The sequence below is a fragment of the Polistes fuscatus genome, unplaced genomic scaffold, assembly GCF_010416935.1.
Source record: "Polistes fuscatus isolate 324 unplaced genomic scaffold, CU_Pfus_HIC Scaffold3, whole genome shotgun sequence".
Lineage (NCBI taxonomy): Eukaryota > Metazoa > Arthropoda > Insecta > Hymenoptera > Vespidae > Polistes > Polistes fuscatus.
In genome coordinates, this window is record NW_025113107.1 from 4,565,146 (window position 1) to 4,585,638 (window position 20,493).

The following is a 20,493-nucleotide window of genomic DNA, read 5'->3' on the forward strand; positions in this document are numbered from 1 at the left end:
ATCTTCGTTGTGCCTTCCTTCATTGTTCATTTTTCTCTTAGATCTATCCTCTTTTTCTTGAAAACGTTTGCTATTTCGATGATCGTTCCTATCTTGAAAACGATCCTTTCCTCTTCTATTCTCGTTCTCTTCTTCTTCATCTTCTTCTTTATCGTTATATTTAATACCTTTCCCTTTACCTCTCCATCTCATTTTTGCTACGGATTGTGAGAAATCTACATGTATTCTTCTATCATCGATTAAAACATTGTCCATCTTGAAATATGCTTCTTCGCAACTCTTGCGTTCAGCAAATTCGATAAATGCATATTGCAAAGAATCACCTGTTTGACGATCTCTTATTACTTCACATCTGAAAAGATTTGTATATGTGTATATTAAATATTATTTTAATATTGCAAATATATTAATGCATAAAAAATGTGATAGGAAAGTTGCAATGCTTACCCAACAATTTTGCCAAAACGACTAAAAATAATCTCAAGATCATCATCGTTAGTGACCGGATTTAATTTACAAACAAATAGAACATTTTCCGGTGGTGCTATATCGGCATCTGGTATATCGCCAACAATTTCTAGAATTGTAGCTCGTGCTTTTGCTTCTTTGTCCCTTTGCATTTCCATAACTTCTTCCACAGACATTCCTGCTGTGTCATCTATGAGTTCATCTGCGCCAATTCTATCACTCTGTAAAAAAATTAAGTCTCATATTAGATTGCAGAATTTATATAATTTATATAATGAAAAATATATTTTGTTAGATATACATACCATCAATGCCTCTTTAGTAGGTTCCGGACTCATATCCGGTATTACTAAACCTTTGGGATCTTCAAACGGATCCTCCAAAATAACGGTATGTGATATACGTATGTCTTGGTAAGGTCTGTAATCTCCATCACAAATGGTTTCATTTAATTTGAGAATGATTTCAAGTCCTTCTACTATTTCACCAAACACACAGTGTTCTCCATCTAGAGAATAGAGATCCGGAGCTAGAGTGATAAAAAACTGTGATCCTAACATATTGTCTCCGCAATTAACCATAGATAATAAACCACTTCTGGTATGTTTTATTTTTGGCATTTGTTCAGCCTCGTAATATCGTGCTTTTTCACCCAATACTATCCCATAAATACTTTCTCCACCTTTCCCTGTACCCGTAGGATCTCCAGTTTGAGCTATGAAATTGTTTTGTACCGAGTGAAATAAATTCCAATTGTAGTACTTGATTTTGCACAATTTTAAAAAATTTCGACATGCTGAAAATAAGTAATATACATGTTATATAAATAATATACACGTTATACATTTAATTAACAAGAAATTCTTATAAAAGTTATATCTAACCTATACGAGAAAAATAAACTTGCATTAACTTACTTTGTGGACGTTCATCGGCGAATAAATCTACTGTAATGTCACCTATTGTAGTTTCAATTACAATAGACATGATTTATATAAAATTTATAATCCCAATGAGAAAAACTATTAAAAAATAAACATTCAAGAACGAATCACTTCATTTTAACAATGTCGCGTTGTTCTGCCAGGTGAATACAAATGCAACATGCATTAACAGGGCTACCAACTATATCTATGAAAAATGAAATATGAAAAGTTTAAGTTGATTTGTATTTTGTATCTATTCGTTTAATTCACTGCCAGCAAATAATGTGTTAATTATATAAAGGTATTAAAAAAAAAAGATATTCGCAAATTGACTCATTCATGTTATTTAATGAAACACATTAAAAAAGCGCTTTTAGTTATATCGCGCTATCAATAAAAATACCAAAACGACAAAATATATATATATATGCGTATATATATTTTGTATTTAAAAAATAAATTAAAAGAGCGCAACATACAAGAGAGCGATATTACATTATGTGTATTATATTACAACATTACGTATTTTTTTTATGCACAGATACTTACATTTAGATAAATCATTGAAATTTGAATTACGGCATATTGTCGGACATAAATGATCTTTTCATCGTTAATCTCATAATTTTTTTTCTATAATTTTTGTACTTATTGCCAATTCTATCATGTCTATCGCTATCACCAGTTGTAAGTCTTCTATGTAAATACGCAAGATAGAGACGTATGGAAATATCTCATCGACATCTAAATAAAAAACTTGTTTATCATTCTAATCATTATTCTAATTATTATGTACATTTATTTTCTTTTTCCTTTCGATTTATTCAACAAATCAACTGTTCATATTTATGTAATAATAAAAAGGAAATAAAAAGAAGAATACTATTTGTTTTTTCAATAATACCACCTACAGCCTTTAGTAACGCATATCACAGTTTCAGATTGATGTTTTTCGTAACACTGTTTCTTTTTTTTTGTTTCTTTTGTTTTCGTGATCATGGACTTGATAAAAAAAAAAAACGACTTTAACTATCTTAATACAACTCTTTAAAGGATTGATGCAATACCATTTGAAAAACTTGCTAATCAAATATAATGTCTAACTTTAAAACAAGTTAGGTATACAGTAGCCATCTTATTACTATTAAAATATATACGTTTCGAAATTAATTTGAGAACTGTTCACTGAGCGTAATCAATTTTCTTTCTTGGAAAATGTATATCTATTTCGTGTTTTGTAAGTATATATATATATATATATCACAACTATTAATATATATATATATATTATTCAAAATAATATGATGAGAGAATAACATCATATCTTTTCATTTTGTGTTTCGCGTATATCTGAATATAATTATGCATAAACATTATGCAATATCATCTTTCTCTTAATGGAATAAAAACATTTTCTTTCGCTATTTGGCCATTTGCTGTACAATTAAGTAGAACTGCATGTTCCAAATTTGTTCTTTATCGTCTTATTGGAATGCAACGTTTTCTAAATATCAGATCAATGAACTGTTTAGTAAAACAACAATTTGTAATTTCATACGCACTATAAATATGTTTCTATAAGCATTCACATAACTGAAATTATTGTATTTTCGATTATGAAATACTTCATATTAATATCTTTAGCAATTTATCAAATTAATTAAAATTTTTTTTTATTTAGCTTGATCTAATAAAAGGGAAGCCGCTCTTTCTACGTCATAATCAGTCTGCTTAAGAGCATTTTCACATTGTTGTCTATCTGCCAAACCTAGCCTGTAACAATATAATAATGTTAATAATAGAAATTGCAGTCAGTATCTTAATTTGTTTATGATTTATAATAATGAATATGATATAAAAATTAACCTTTTAAGAGATTCTATTTTAACTAGTCTGTCTTTCATAATTTGTTTAGCCGCTTGTGCAGTATCCCATCCTGTAGCTTGTAATGCAGCTAAAATTTCTTGTTGTGAAGCATTTTCGATATCTCTTTGTACTCTCATTACCTTAGTTGCACGGAATTCATCATTGAGAGACATAACTAATTGCTGCGAAGCACCTGTCAAAGGCGGACTAACACCAGATGGATATGCTGACGTGGAAGGTGCTAATTGAGTATTAATAACAGTTTCATTCATGTGAGATTGTACATTACGGATTGGTAATGTTTGCGACGTTGCAGCATTAACTTGATGTGGCTTAATATGTACAGATTGTAATACATTTGGATTTCCACCCTGATTAGCTGTTAAATTTGATTTCATTACAGCATTTTGATTTCTTATAAAACCATTTTGCACCGACTTAAGCGGACTCCATGCCGGAGGTGGATTATATACAGGTGGTTGCTTTAAATGTGGACTAAAATCACAAGGATGGCTTTGAAGTGTATTTCGAGATCCTTGGGCAGCTTGAATTTGTTGTTGTTGTTGTTGTTGAACATTATAGCTAGCTGTATCTTGATAATTTATATGACTATGACTTAGATTTTGATCCACAATAGTATTTGTTGGTGTCGCACCGGAAGCATAATAATTTCTGAGTATATTTTGTTGAACAGTCTTATTATAAAGGGTATTAAATTCATTTTGGGACAATTGTTCTAAATTAGGTACTGTCTGTTTCAATTCAACATATACTTGTTCGGAAAACATTGTACCAGTGGTAAACATAGCAGGCTTTGAAATGGTATTAGTATTGCTGGCACTAGATTGTGGCTGTTGTAGATCATTTTGTATTTGAGTTATTCCATGATTACGACTTATAGTTAAAAGGGGCATGTTTTGTTGCTGGAAATAATTCTGACTTGTGGATGTAAAATTTTGTGCATGACTGGAAGTTGTTTCTGTGGCACTTTTCGAACCATACTGAGAACTATTCAAATTACTAGTAGCATGAATTAGATTGCTAGGCGCAACTTGAAGTAAATTAACATTTATTTGTGGCATATTTACTACCGGTGATATACGATTAACATTTGGATCTGTTGATACGGAATAATTACTTTGCAGATGCACTTGAGAATGTGCTTGTTGCCACATTTGTCCTACAATAGCATCCGTAGTACTTTCCACAAAACGATGTTCTTGTTGTACTATTGGCTTTTGAATATTTGTATTTTTCGACTGCATTGAATTTTGCACTTTACTTGGTAGATGCGTGCTCGTTCTTTGATCCAATTGCGGAGATTTTGGTTTTATCGATTGCGGTGGTGGTCGCAGTGTCGGTATAGTTGAATTATCTTGTAACTTATTAATCAATGTATATGTATGTGCTTCATTATTAGAATGTTGTTGAGTAGCGTTAGTATTTTTACTCGCTTCTTTCTCTCCCAGATGTTTCTCTAATTCAGCGAGAAACGCCGGATCCAACTTTTTAGGCGAAGCAACATTGTGCGAAGTTATATTTAATTCGCTTAAATTTTGGGCAAGATCATGATTAGATTTAGGTTTAGATGGACTTTCATTGGGACCTATAGGAGGTGGAGGAGGTGGCAATGGCGGTGGCGGTGGTGGTGATGGTTGTCCATTGGAAGTTGTAGGCAAATTATGACTTATAACATTGGCATAAGTTTGTGCATCATTTTGCAAGTCTTCTGGCCAACTCGTCCAACTGGATACAGACGGATTTTGAAGTTTATCAATTTCACTATAATGATCTTCTGCGAAAGCATTGGCTTCTGCACTAACATTAACATTAACATTTAAATTAACACTTTCATTTATACTATTCTTACTCAAATTCGTAGAGTATTGATTAACATTTATATTTTGACTACTACTACTGCTACTTTCTTCATTCTGAATATTTCCATATGATTGAGTTTTATTATAGTGATTAGTCAAATCAGATGGTACATGACTATAATATCGAGAATGGGGTGGTTTCATAAATACTGAAGATGTATCAAATGGATCAGAATAAGTTGGATCTAGATTACTCGGGAAATTGGCATATGTTCTAGGATCCTCTTGTTGATTAGGTTCTTCTTGCGTTATTGTTTCGACCGTTTCGATAGGTTCATCTAGTATGTTAATGACACGTCGACATGTTGTATCGGATTGAGGTGAATTTGTATTACTTATTTCTTCTGGTGATAAATCTATTAGACTACCCTCTTGACTGGTACCAGGTACAGGAACACTTGATTTCACAGGACTAGCCCTTATATCGTTTTGTAATTTTGTGTAATTAAATTGTTTACGCGAACGAGGCGTGCCACAGGAAAACTTTTTCTTTTGATTATCCGTAACTCCAGCTACAGCAACAATATCTGGGGGTTCCATTGGATTTCGAAGATAAACATCATCTATATAAATAGGACTACCCCAACTTTTTCCAAAAGGAGCACCATGTCCTGTATGTATAAAAGAATTTTCTAAAGGTTTACTTATATCTTCTGGTTGCTTTTTTCTCATTGGATCAACTAAACAACGGGGAAATAAGCCAACTTGATAAGTTCTTTGATTTTGTCCTTTCCACCAATAATTTTCTGGTCTACCATCGATAATAACGATTTGATCACTTTGCTCTATATTCATTTTGTCAGCTTCGTCGAAATCACTTAAAGCTTTCATTACCGACGGTACCATTCCAGTTAATGATTCTTTCAATGAAGCAAAGCTAGGTCTTTCCGAAGGTTCTCTAGCCCAACAACGTAACATCAAATCATACATTACAGGTGGCATAGCTTCTGGTTCATGCAACCTTTCTCCTTCCCTATCAATTTTTCGAAGAATTTCTGATCCATTTAATCCAACCCATGGTTCTTCTCCAAAAGTTAACATTTCCCATAATGTAACACCAAACATCCATACATCCGAAGCGTGAGTAAATAAACGTGCTTTTAGAGATTCTGGAGCACACCATGGAAACGGCACTTTCTTATGTTCTGTCATAACATAACAATCTTCTTGCTGAGGCAGTGCTTTCATTAAACCAAAATCACCTATCTTCACTTTATCTACTGTACTTAAAAGAACATTCCTACAAGCTAGATCCCTGTGAAGGAAACGTTTGGCCTCCAAATATGCCATACCAGTTGCTACTTGCAAAGCATAATTACACAAAGCTAAAACTGATATACGGCCACATTGCTTTCGTAAATAATCCAAGAGAGCTCCTAAAGGTGCAAGTTCCGTTACCATCATCATAGGCTGCGACAATACCACTCCATATAGCCTGAAATACAATACGGTATTAGATTGAAGTAATTATGATTTTCTTTGTTAAGCAAAGATAAAAATAAAATCACCTAATAAGATTGTGATGATTCAAAGTATGCATCGCTTGAACTTCGGATACAAAATCTTCTATAATACGTGGTTGAGTTAAAGCATCCGCCTTTAAAACTTTCACTGCGACTGGTAATGTTCGACCTGAAGGAGATACCCATTCTCCTCGTCTGACCACACCAAAACTACCATCACCTAATTTAATAGAAAGAGTCACATCTTTATCTTGAATAAGACACGTAAGCACGGAAGATTCTTCGATAGGCTGCGAAGATCGTTTATTGCTCTTTGTACTACTGCCAGGCCTAATTTTAGTAATTAAATTCTTTTTCCATTGAGTGTTACGCCTCTTCTTAACGGCATCCAAAAGTCTTCTAATTCCTGGCTTTCCTAATCCGATCTTTTCTAAATCTTCTGGTTGCACATAATCAAAATGATGCAATCGAGTGACCTGCAAATCGTCTCTAATTCTTGTAAAGAACTGGGTAAGTTGTACATCGTGCAGAAGTTCTTGCAACCATTCGGTTCCTTCGTCGTCTGCCATTTTCACTGGTCCTCAATACCCTACACAAATAAAGAATTAAGTTTCATTTACAACTAATTTTCTCTAAACTACAAACTGAACTAAATCATGAACTAAAAAAACACACAAACGATTGTTAATTAACGATGATCGCAAAATAATAACATAAATAAGACAAATTTCTTTCTCCCACAAGTAACACGAATTTCTTTCTTTCACAAATAAGACGTAATAATAACTTTCCTTATCGTTTGAAACATTGCACTCTCAGAGATAAAAGATTATCCATCTCGTTACTTGGAGAAAACAATTTTAAAAATCAAAAAGAAAAAAATAAGCGAAAATGTAAAAGGGCAAACAAAAGGGAAGAAAACGATGAAAAGAGAGATATATAAAATATATATATATACATGTAGGACAAATCGAGAGAACGAAGAAACGTATATCGCAAATAATGTTTGCCATTATTTTCTCATTCGTCCCCCCCCACACTCACACTCTTCTAACAGGAAATCAAATGAAGCTTAATAGAATGCTTCAGAGAGTGAGATAGAAAGAGAAAGAATGCACACAATGACATGGGTACTTATCAATTCCAGACATTACATTGTACATACAAAAAAGGATCACTAACTACATGACCAAGAACGACGATTTACAATATCACGTTTCAAATATCTATGTATATACGTATGTTAATACACTCACACACAGATATATATATATATATACATGATACTAGAAATAAACTCGTGTTAATTTGTATATTCCCATTGTGATAAAAATCTTTAATCTTACATGCATCTTTTATATCAAGATATGTATAAATATATATATATATTTTTTCGAAGGATAACAAAACGACGTGAATAATGATATCAATGAAGTAATCAGTAGGCGTTGTTCCGTTTATAAACATTTCACATTCTTCCTTACCGATTCGATCCTGCTGCACTATTACTAATTCACATGCACCCAACACACAATCTATACAAATATTACTAACCAAATCGAACCTCCTTAAAAAATATACGCGCATATATATATATATGTATACATAATTTGTAAATAATTATTATGTATATTCACGCGTGCACGCACACACAGATTTATTACTGATCAAAATTCAAATATCCCCCAAAAAAAAGTTTATGCATATATATATACATGTCATGTATTATATTTATGTGCATACATACATATATATATATATACATAGATATATTATTATACGGGCATGTATAATGCACCGATAAATAATTACTCACCAAAATATATTTTTTCTGATCACTATCAAAGACAAGAATAATAAGAATTGTGCATTATCTTCTTTCACGCGCGTTCCACACTATTTCCGTCTCTTTCTTTCTTTGTCATTTCAAAGGATGATCGATGATGGCTTCGAGGATGCGTTCGCTTCTCTGGTCATTTTCCGCCCGGATATCGGTAACGCACGTACAAAATCATCCCTTGATTTTCTTTATTACATATCCATACATGCATATCTACGTAGACGCGAATGCATATATGCGATACTAACGTAACTGCAGGAGAGTCTCTCTCTCTCTCTCTCTCTCTTTCTTTCTCCCTCTCTTTCTATCTTAATATAAATTTTTCTTAGAATACATTTCTTCAAGCGTCAACTAGTGACAGGTTCGCAAATGTGTCGATAGGGAGCAGGAAAAGCGAGACTAAATTTTTCGATTCGATCCAAGCTAACACGAAACTTTCACCGTACGAATTTCTCGCCCATTGCATTGTTACATACACGCGTATAAACACACACGCAAAATATATTCGTATATGGTATATATATATAGGACTCGTCTTTTTAACCTCAAAACATGTTTCCCCGACTCGACGAAAGAGACGAAAAAGAAAAAAGAAAGTATTACTCGTAAAAATAACTTCTATGCGTTGTACACGTTGTCAACTAAGAAAATTTCATACTCGAGTTGTTATAGTTTGCTATGCGACTACGAAATAATAATAATAATTATCATCATCATCATCATTGTCGTCATCGTACGCTCTTTAATTGTGTGCACCAATCTCAGCATGCCAGGGACACACAATATATATATATATAGAGAGAGAGAGAAAGAGAATAAAAAAAAATTCTAACGAGAGAACGTATATATGTAGCTCTCTTCAAGTGCAATCTTAAAGCATGCATCGTGAAGTTAGTTACTAGGGAAGAAACTCGAAGTGTCGTTCGTAAAATCGATGAGCTCGCGTGTTCCGAAAATATTCGAATTGAACAATTTATCTTACGTTATATTTTCTTTAAATATTTATCTTTTTTTTTACATACGATTCTTGAAATTTTTATTTAAATTTATTTTGTTTTGTCAAGAGATTTATATATATTTTTCTAAATTAGAAATAAAGCTTGCCGTTGCAGCCGAACGTATTTTAGTTGGATAATACACGAGCAATACGAAATCATACTTGATAAAGTATTCTTTTTTTTTATGCGATTACAAACATTTTTACATATATATTTATGTATGTGTGATATTTATTATTCATTTAAGTATTCTATCATAGAAATGTAATTTGTTTTGCAGTAATTTATTAGAATGTTCCTATTGTTACTTTTAATTTTTTAAATTATATAACGCGTAGCTAATTAAAAAGCGCGCGTGTTAACATAACTATATAGGATATTAGTCTTCCGGTTTTACATAGATAATTATTATTATTTTTTTTTCTTTCTTTATACTTTCTCACATAAACGCAGAGGTGTAAACTTCCGTAATATTATATTTCAACGAACTATAATATACTACTCAACCGATAAATAATCAAAATGCTTTATCGACGTATGCTAGGTGATAGAGAAAACAATAGAAATAAAAAAGACTGCCATGGAAATATATTTGTACATTATACATTGTATATTACATATTTAAGTATTATTTTCATTTGTTTCTCGTGCAAATTTGAACGAAATTATGACGCAACATTTCAAAAATCATGACAAAAATTTGTACCCCTCTGCGTGACGATAGGCTCTGAATTTTTCGAATGCTAACTTTCTGTGTTTACAAAAATGATTTATCGTTGTAAACAAGGTCGAGTTTAAAACTCATGATGTCTACACGTACGTTTTAATATATTATAAATTATTCATCTTAAGTTTCTTTTTGAAATTTTCTACATTAAAAGCTCATTTCGACTGTGCATCGAAGGTTTAATGTTAATTTTAAATCATATTTGTTTACAAAATTTTTCTATATTGAATTTATTTGAATTCGACAAAGAATATGTAGAATTATGTTTAAAAAATTTTAAAATAAGCTTCGTGGTATCTGTTATAAATCAAAGTATCAATATATTGATAACAGTACTGTATGACCTCTTCAGGTAATACGTATGTTATTTTCTTGTAGTTTGTTCTTGTAGTTGTTACATTACATACGATCGAAAGAAGAAATAACAAACGAAGAAAAATTATTTTAAAAATTATACGAGTAAGTAAAGTTACACACACACGCGACATACATTAATTATATTCACTATGAATATTTTCTTACATGTATTAGGTGCAGAAGTTAATTCGTTGCATTTTACTGACAAATTTAGTATTTATTTATAAAGTAATCGCGAATCTTTGTTATTTTTCGAAAAAGTCTTTATTATTTTCAATTAGTTTGATCTATTTCTCAAGCAAGTGCAAACATTTTTTAATAAAAATAAGATAGCGATTCTGATGTAATAAATATAATATCAAAAAACCAATTAATTTCTACACCCAATACTCCCAAAATTAAAAAAGTTAGTATAATAATTAACAGAAGTAAATAATAGAATTATAATTCAAAAGAAGACGTGCTATATTTATCTACATCGATATGCATAAAATATTTATTCAAACTTTCGATAAACTCTATTTGCAAATAATATCTTAATAACAGACAAATAAAATTTAAATTTTTTTGATCATTAATTTGATTTTATTTGTCTTTCATAATAGACAGAAATTGTTTTGAAATGATTAACATCGGAGCCTTAGCGATATTTTTCCTTACCTTCACAACGATCAACAGCATAAACCCTATATGCTTAAATAACCAAGGTTGTAAATGTTATGTAGTTTATTCAGATTTGGAAAAAATTTTTTGCCGTGTTAATGATAATAGGAGGTTCATCATCACAATTAAATCACCCGATTTTTTACAGGTATATATGGACGATAGCTCTTTATATTTAATTTAATTTAATTATATTGTTTCATGAATAAACTTCTTATTTTCTTCGAATAAAATAAAAAAATAAATTGACAGATTTTGTGTGAAAATTGGCAAGGATGGAAAGGCTTAAATTTCGCTAGCGAAATACCCGGAAAGATAATCAATACGGTGAAGTTTAAATATTGCGGAATATCAGATGAAATTAGTTTAATCGATGTGATCAAAAAAATAGGAGTAGAAAAAACAAAAGCCCTATTTTTGGAATCTTTTCCAAATTTTGAAGATACACTAGAAATAAGATCTTTAGATGGATTTTCAAATGTTACAAAATTAAGTATATCTGATACCAAATTATGTAATATTTCAAAGGATTGGTTTTTGAAATTTCCTAATTTGAAGTGGCTTCAACTATCACTTAATACTATTGATCTACCAGTCGATATTTTTGATGCAATTCCAAATCTAAAACGACTCGAGTTAATTGAAAATAAAATGGAAATGATAAATAAAGGAACGTTTTCTAAATTAAAAAATTTAGAGATACTTAACCTAAAAGGAAATAACTTGACACAAATCAATAATAATATATTTGACGGATTAGAATCGTTACAAAATTTGTTTTTACATATAAATTATTTACGTATTCTACCGCGGACTATATTTTATAGATTGAGAAAATTGGAAATACTAGATATTTCTTATAATAATTTTTCTTTTATGCATTCGGAACTGTTTGAACAGAATAAAGAATTGCGAAAAATATTGTTGCACGATAGTAACACAGAAATGACCACTTTGCCTGATGGATTTTTGTCAAATTTAAAAATGCTTCAGCAAGTCCTTTTGAACACAAATGGATTTAAATATTTACCAGAAAATCTTTTCCGGAATTCAATATCGTTGAAATATATAAACTTGAATTCTAATTATCTTAAAACATTACCACAAAATATCTTCAAGTCTCTGAGAAGTGTAAACAGTCTCGAAATAAATAACAATTTAATTGAAACTCTTCCGGACGGAATCTTCGAAGATATGTCAAATTTGAAGAGCCTCGATTTGTCCGGGAATAAAATGGTTTCTGTAACAAAGTACGTTATTACGCAATTTAAATATCATAAGTTTTATTATGTTTCTTTTTTTAAATAGAATATGTTTTAGGGATCTTTTTAAAGGCTTGACAAATTTGATTCATTTAGACATGGAAAGAAATCAATTAAAATCTATGGATGAAATGTCACTATTTCCCATGAAATATTTAAGTATCGCTAGGTTCTCCCATAATCAGCTAAAATTTAATACTACAACTACAAAATTGTCTCCATTTTTTAATAATAAGTATCTCAGGGAATTACATTTATCAAACAATAGTATAGAACATATCTATCCCGATTGGTATATACCTAAATATTACTTAAGATTATTAAATATAAGTCACAATAACATAACAACCTTACCGGTAAATATCACTTTTTCATTATTCAAACGTAATATTAAGTATTGTTATTTTACCCAATTAAGACGATAATATTAAAGTATTTCGATTTAAATAACGTTGAGCATTTTATTATATTTCTTTTACATTTTTTCTTTTTTCACAGGCGAGTGATATTAGTGTACCGTTAAAAGAAATGCACATCGATATGAGATATAATAAAATAAAAACTATTTTATTTAACTTCACCGATGTATTAGGATCTCTTGTGGAAGCTAAACCTATCGTTATCATTTTCGTCGAACATAATCCCTTGTTATGCGATTGTAACTTGTACCGTTTGTTACTTTTTCGTGAATATAAGATGCATTTTTCTGCTTATTATGTTAAAATTGTATTTAGAAATTTAACTTGTATTCAACCTAATGGAAGAAACGAGTTAGAAGTTAGTCAACTGCATTCCAGCACTTATACATGTCCCGAGGACGATTTTTTTAACATTGAACCAAATTGTCAAATAGGTTGTAATTGTCTCGTAAGACCGAGCGACGAAATACGCATTATTGACTGTTCTTATAAAAACAAGTCGGAATTTACGTTAGATCAGAAAAAAGTCAGTAATGTGGGAAATAATCCTATAATATTGAATCTCACTGGGAATTTTTTAACGAAATTACCATCGATCAAACCTTTAAATGTAACAGAATTACTGTTATCTGATAATCGAATTTCTGAAATAACGGCTAAAGAATTACCAGATAATCTCGTGGTACGTTGTTTCTTATTTTATTCATTTTTCAAATTCAATTAATGAAGATATTTGAATAATACTTTCTATTTTCCTTTTTTTTTTCGTAGACATTAGAATTGCATAATAATAATATAGCAGTAGTTGGTTCTGACATATTGAGCTACGTGAATTCTACTTTCTTCCAAAAATTCACTATAAGTGGGAATCCAATTAAATGTGATTGCGATAATGAAGATTTATTTAAATTCGTCCATTTAAACTATGCTTTTTATGAAGATCTAGATCAAATAAAATGCGATAAAGAGGATACTTTTTTATATGAAATGACCATTGAGCAATTGTGTTCAAAATTTAAACTATTATATTTCTTAATATTCGGTTTTTTGCTTTCTTGTTGTTCTATTATTGCTGTAATCATATACGTGATCTATAGGTATGTAATTAAAAGACAAGACATTACTGCAAGACAAGAAATGATTGTCCAATATTCAGCAGCGCAGCCGGAAGAAGTAAATATAGTAGAGCAGCTGGAAGAAGTAGGTAATTTAGAGCAGGCGGAAGAATTAAGTAATTTAGAGCAGTCGGAAGATGTGAGTATGATAGAGCAGTCGGAAGAAGCAAGTATAATAGAGCAGTCGGAGGAATTAAATATGATTGTGCAGGCAGAAATAGCATATATGGGAGAGGAATCGGAATAAGTAGATATGAAATAGGATTTTTGAAGATGTAGATTTAACATCTGAGAATACGGGCTGAAATCAAATTATAGTAATCTCGATATATATATATGTGATTAGGACAATGAATTTTATTAGAAATTTTTTATTATTTTTTTTATTAAATTTATAGATTATCTTTTTAACAAAATTTGACAAAACTTACATAATTAAATTACGATAAATATTCTATTTGTTTCAATATGTACATGAAAAAAATAACAGATTGTATATCATAAATATGTTTTAGGTGTATATAATTTGTGAGTATTTAGAGACTGATGATTATAAAGAGGACACGACACTAGTGTAAAAACTTTTTAATCTTTATTCTTTACAATATTTTAAAATTCAATAGAAATTCGTGGCAAATATTTTTTTTATTTGTATTACCTGAACATCTCTTTTATCTTATATTTACTGCTATTTATTTATCATATATTATATCTTTATATTACAATTGACGATGTTCGGATAAACGATAGTAAAAATATTTTTTTTTCTATATTGTTTTTATATTTTTTAATTGTTTTGTTTTTAATGTAGGTATTAATATTTAAAATGCTTTCCGAATGAAAACAAACGTTAAAGTCTTTCTGTATAATGTAAAGCAAAAATGAAATATTTCAGATAGTAAAAAAGCAATACTTCTAAAAATAATATATCAAATAAATAGGAGAATCTTTGTTGTTAAAATAAATATTATTACGTTTAGTTAATAATATTTCTTTAAACAATTTCTATATGAGATAACATATTTATTTTTCAAAAACTTAAAACTTTTTGAGCAAATAAAATATATATTTTTCGAAGATTTATGTTTCTTCGAACAAATAAAAAATATGTTATTTTCAATATTATTATTCTTTGAATGAATAAAATATATTATTTTTAGAAGTACCTTTCTCATTTCTTGAACAAATAAAATGTTATTTATAAATATACATATATCTACGACGAAAAACAAAACATTTATTAAATATTTAAGATGTAAAACAATGTTATAACCATTCCTGAACTTCTTAGGATTCATTGAATGTGTAACGATTATTTCTGATATGTAAAATGTTGTATTAGTTTATAGAAAAATATATTAAAAATTAAGCGCACTCGTATGCATTGCTAATTTCATATATCCTTTTTGTCGTTGTTGTTATTTCTATAACAAATAATTATCCTTCGACTCTATTCTTTGCTTTGATTAAAAGAATTAAATATTTTTCTGATAAATATTTATTTATATCGAATCAAATTTTTTCCTTAAAGTATATGTATGAGTAGTCTAGCATTTATTTATCCGTAACCGTATTTGGATTCTAACGTGATCTTATGATCAATTCGGAAAAGGTTACTCATCAGGTATATTTATTTGTATATTATAATGCTTATTGTGACAGAAGAATAATTTTCAAACAACAATATAATTCAACAAAACAATTTAATTAAATAAATAATTAAATTCAAACTAATTAAAGATTACCAGCAAATGTAAAAGGGAAATCAGCGAACACATAGGGTCGTTTATCTAGGTTTTATAAAACTTATTTCAATTTACATATATGTAAAATACTTTCATAGTTCTGTGTTATTCTACCTCTTAACAGATAAATAACAACGCGTGCGCGAGATTGTCACTTTGACCTTACATTTCGAACCGAGTGAAACAAAAATACGTTACTTGTCTTTTAATTCTTATATATTGTAAGATTCTCTTAGTTTAACTTCTAAATTTTATATTCGAGAAATGCGTTTTAAAATTTGAATATTCGCGAATAACGTTAAATCTGTTTCTTCCTCGTTTTTGTCTCTTACGGTTAACAGTTAATAAGCCATGAGTATTATATTCTTGGTGATATTTTTCCTTACGTTCACAACGATCAACAGCATAAACCCTTTCTGCTTAAAAAATGAACGTTGTGAATGTTGGTCATTTGATTACGGTGTAGAAAAAATTATTTGCCGTGTTAATGATAATAGGAGGTTCATCATCACAATTAAATCATCGGATAGCTTAAAGGTATATATGCACGATAGCTCTATTTATTTAATTCAATTTAATTATATTATTTCACGTGAATAAACTTCTTATTTTCTTCTAATAATAAAAATAAAATAATAAATTGATAGATTTTGTGTGAAAATTGGGAAGGATGGAAAGGCTTAAATTCACTGACAATCTACCCGGAAGGATAATCAACCCGTTTGAATAAGGTATATCAATTAAATCATCGGATAGCCTTAAGGTATATATGCACGATAGCTCTATTTATTTAATTCAATTTAATTATATTATTTCACGTGAATAAACTTCTTATTTTCTTCTAATAATAAAAATAAAATAATAAATTGATAGATTTTGTGTGAAAATTTGGAAGGATGGAAAGGCTTAAATTTCACTGACAATCTACCCGGAAGGATAATCAATTCGGTGAAGTTTGAATATTGCGGTATATCAGATGAAATTAGTTTAATTGATGTGATCAAACAAATTGGAGTGGAAGAAACAAAAGCCCTAATTTTGAAATCTATTCCAAATTTTGAAGACACACTAGAAGAAAAATCTTTACAAGGATTTTCAAATGTTAATAAATTAATTTTATCTGATAACAAGTTATGTAATATTTCAAAGGATTGGTTTTTGAAATTTCCTAATTTGGAGTGGCTTCAACTATCACTTAATACTATTGATCTACCAATTGATATTTTCGATGCAATTCCAAATCTAAAAAGACTCGAGTTAATTGAAAATAAAATGGAAATGATAAATAATGGATCGTTTTCTAAATTAAAAAATTTAGAAATACTTAATCTTAAAGGAAATAAATTGATAGAAATCGATGATAGAATATTTGACGGATTAGTATCGTTAAAATCTTTGTTTCTAAACATGAATTATTTACGTAATCTACCACGGATTATATTCTTCCAATTAAAAAAATTAGAAACACTAGATATTTCTTATAATAATTTTTCTTCTATGCATTCGGAACTGTTTGATCAGAATAAAGAATTGCAACAACTATTGTTGCACCATAGTAGCACAGAAATAACCACTTTGCCTGATGGATTTTTGTCAAATTTAAAAATGCTTAAGCAAGTCCTTTTGCACACAAATGGATTTAAATTTTTACCAGAAAATCTTTTCCGGAATTCAATATCGTTGATACATATCAACTTGAATTCTAATTATCTTAAAACATTACCACAAAATATCTTCAAGTCTCTGAGTAGTTTAAACAGTCTGGAAATAAATAACAATTTAATTGAAACTCTTCCCGACGGAATCTTTGAAGATATGTCAAATTTGAAGAAACTCGACTTGTCCGGGAATAAAATGGTTTCTGTAACAAAGTATGTTATTACGGAAATGAAATATCATAAGTTTTATTATGTTTCTTTTTTTAAATAGAATATGTTTTAGGGATCTTTTTAAAGGCTTGACAAATTTGGTTCTATTAGACATGGAAAGAAATCAATTAAAATATATGGATGAAATGTCATTATTTCCCATTAAAAATTTAATCATTGCTAGGTTCTCTCATAATAAGCTGAAATTTAATTCTACAACTACGAAATCGTCTCCATTTTATAATAATCAATATCTCAGGGAATTAGATTTATCGAACAATACAATACAACATTTTTTTCCCGATTGGTTTGTACCTAAATATCACTTAAGATTATTAAATCTAAGTCACAACAACATAACAACCTTACCGGTAAATATCACTTTTTCATTATTCAAACGTAATATTAAGTATTGTTATTTTACCCAATTAAGACGATAATATTAAAGTATTTCGATTTAAATAACGTTGAGCATTTTATTTTATTTCTTTTATCTTTTTTCTTTTTTCACAGGCGAGTAATCTAAGTGTACCGTCAAAAGAAATGCACATCGATGTGAGATATAATAAAATAAAAACTATTTTATTTAACTTCACCGAGATATTAGGATCTCTTGAAGATGTTAAACCTGACGTTATCATTTTCGTCGATCCTAATCCCTTGTTATGCGATTGTAACTTGTACCGTTTGTTACTTTTTCGTGAATATAAGAAGCAATTTTCTTCTTATCATATTAAAATTAAATTGGGAAATTTAACTTGTATTCAACCCAATGGAATAAACGTGATAGAAATTAGTCAACTGAATTACAGCACTTATACATGTCCCGAGGACGATTTTTTTAACATTGAAACAAATTGTCAAACTGGTTGTAATTGTGTCGTAAGACCGAAAGACGAAATACGCATTATTGACTGTTCTTATAAAAACATGTCGGAATTTACGATAGATCAGAAAAAAGTGAGTAATGTGGGAAATAATTCTATAATATTGAATCTCACTGGGAATTTTTTAACGAAATTACCATCGATCAAACCTTTAAATGTAACAGATTTACTGTTATCTGATAATCGAATTTCTGAAATAACGGCTAAAGAATTACCAGATAATCTCGTGGTACGTTGTTTCTTATTTTATTCATTTTTCAAATTCAATTAATGAAGATATTTGAATAATACTTTCTATTTTCTTTTTCTTTCTTGTAGACATTAGAATTGCATAATAATAATATAGCAGTAGTTGGTTCTGACATATTGAGCTACGTGAATTCTACTTTCTTCCAAAAATTCACTATAAGTGGGAATCCAATTAAATGTGATTGCGATAATGAAGATTTATTTAAATTCGTCCATTTAAACTATACTTTTTATGAAGATCTAGATCAAATAAAATGCGATAAAGAGGATACTCTTTTATATAATATGACCATTGAGCAATTGTGTAAAAAATATGGTCCACATTTTTTGTACGTACTCGGTTGGTTTCTTTTTTGGAGCGCTATTATAGCTTTCATCATATTTGTGTGCTATAAGTATTTATTTGAAGGACAAGACAATACTGCAAGACAAGAAATGATTGTCCGATATTCAGCAGCGCAGCCGGAAAGAGTATATATAATAGGGCGCTCGGAAGAAGTAAGTAATTTAGAGCAAGCGGAAGAAGTAAGTATGAGTGCGCAGTGGGAAGAAATAAGTTCGATAGAACAGTCGGAAGAAGTAAGTATGATGGCGCAGGCAAATGAGGTGTATATGCTAAAGGAATCGGATAAATCAGATATGGAAAAGTTGCTTGAAAATTTAGATTTAACATCTTAGAATACGGACTGAAATCAAATTATAGTAATCTTGATATATATGTATGTGGTTAGAACAGTGAATTTTATTTGAAATTTTTTATTATTTTTTATTGAAATTATAGATTATCTTTTTAACAAAATTTGACAAATGACATAATTAAATTAGGATACATATTTTATTTGTTTAAATAAATACATATAAAAAATAACAGATTGTATATCGTAAATATTTTTTAGTTGTATATATATTGTGAGTATTTAGAGACTGATTATTGTATAAAAGACACGTCAGTATTGTAACAACATTTTAGTCTTTATACTATGCAATATTTTAAAATTCTATGGAAATTTGTAGCGAATATTTTTTTTATTAGTTTAACCTGAACATCTCTTTTATCTTATATTTAGTGCTGTTTATTTATCTTATATTATATCTTTATACTACAATTGACGATGTTCGGATAAACGATACTAAAAATATTTTTTTTTTATATTGTTTTAATATTTTTTAATTGTTTTGTTTCTAATCTAGGTATTAATTTTTAAAATGCTTTCCGAATTAGAACAATTAATGAAGTCTTTTTGTATAAATGTAAAGCAAAAATGAGATATTTCAGATAGTAAAAAAGCGATACTTCTAAAAATAATATATCAAATAAATAAGAAAATTTTCGTAGTTAAAATAAAAGAATATTACGCTACGTACTAGTATTTTAAACAATTACTATACGTAATAACATATTTATTTTTCAAAAACTTAAAACTTTTTGAGCAAATAAAATATTACTTTTTCGAAGATATATGTTTCTTCGAACTAATAAAATATTTTATTTTCGAAAGTATATGTTTTTTCGAACAAATAAAAAATATGTTATTTTCAATATCATTATTCTTTGAACGAATAAAATATATTATCTTCAGAAGTACCTTTTTCATTTCTTGAACAAATAAAATGTTATTTATAAATATACATATATCTACGACTAAAAACAAAACATTTATTAAATATTCAAGATGTAAAACAATGTTATAAAGATTCTTGAACTTCTTAGGATTCATGGAAAGTGTAACATTATTTTTCTGATATGTAAAAAGCTGTAT

At 29.2% G+C, this 20,493-nt stretch overlaps 2 protein-coding genes across 5 annotated transcripts in view; both read right to left on the minus strand.

Moving 5' to 3' along the window:
• The window catches only part of LOC122519081 (peptidyl-prolyl cis-trans isomerase sig-7), a gene marked incomplete in the record, with an annotated part of 14,734 nt that extends 13,108 nt beyond the window's left edge, over nt 1–1,626 (minus strand). Inside the window, 4 exon segments of the mRNA XM_043638253.1 lie at nt 1–352; nt 448–689; nt 774–1,264; nt 1,386–1,626. Coding sequence (XP_043494188.1) covers nt 1–352; nt 448–689; nt 774–1,264; nt 1,386–1,455 — 1,155 coding nt within the window.
• Nucleotides 1,627–1,722: 96 nt separating this feature from the next.
• On the minus strand, nt 1,723–8,942 carry LOC122519079 (activated CDC42 kinase 1). Of its 4 annotated transcripts, none has more exons than XM_043638248.1 (4): nt 8,420–8,942; nt 6,649–7,192; nt 3,261–6,575; nt 1,723–3,167 (listed from the first exon to the last, which is right to left on the minus strand). In XM_043638248.1, the coding sequence occupies exons 2-4, from the start codon at nt 7,170–7,172 to the stop codon at nt 3,068–3,070; spliced, it is 3,939 nt and encodes a 1,312-aa protein (XP_043494183.1). In that variant the 5' UTR covers nt 7,173–7,192; nt 8,420–8,942; the 3' UTR covers nt 1,723–3,067. The 4 variants fall into 4 exon arrangements, with proteins under 4 accessions (XP_043494183.1, XP_043494186.1, XP_043494184.1 ...); XM_043638251.1 differs by lacking the exon at nt 8,420–8,942 and adding an exon at nt 8,088–8,286; XM_043638249.1 differs by lacking the exon at nt 8,420–8,942 and adding an exon at nt 7,562–7,749.
• Nucleotides 8,943–20,493: the final 11,551 nt, after the last annotated feature.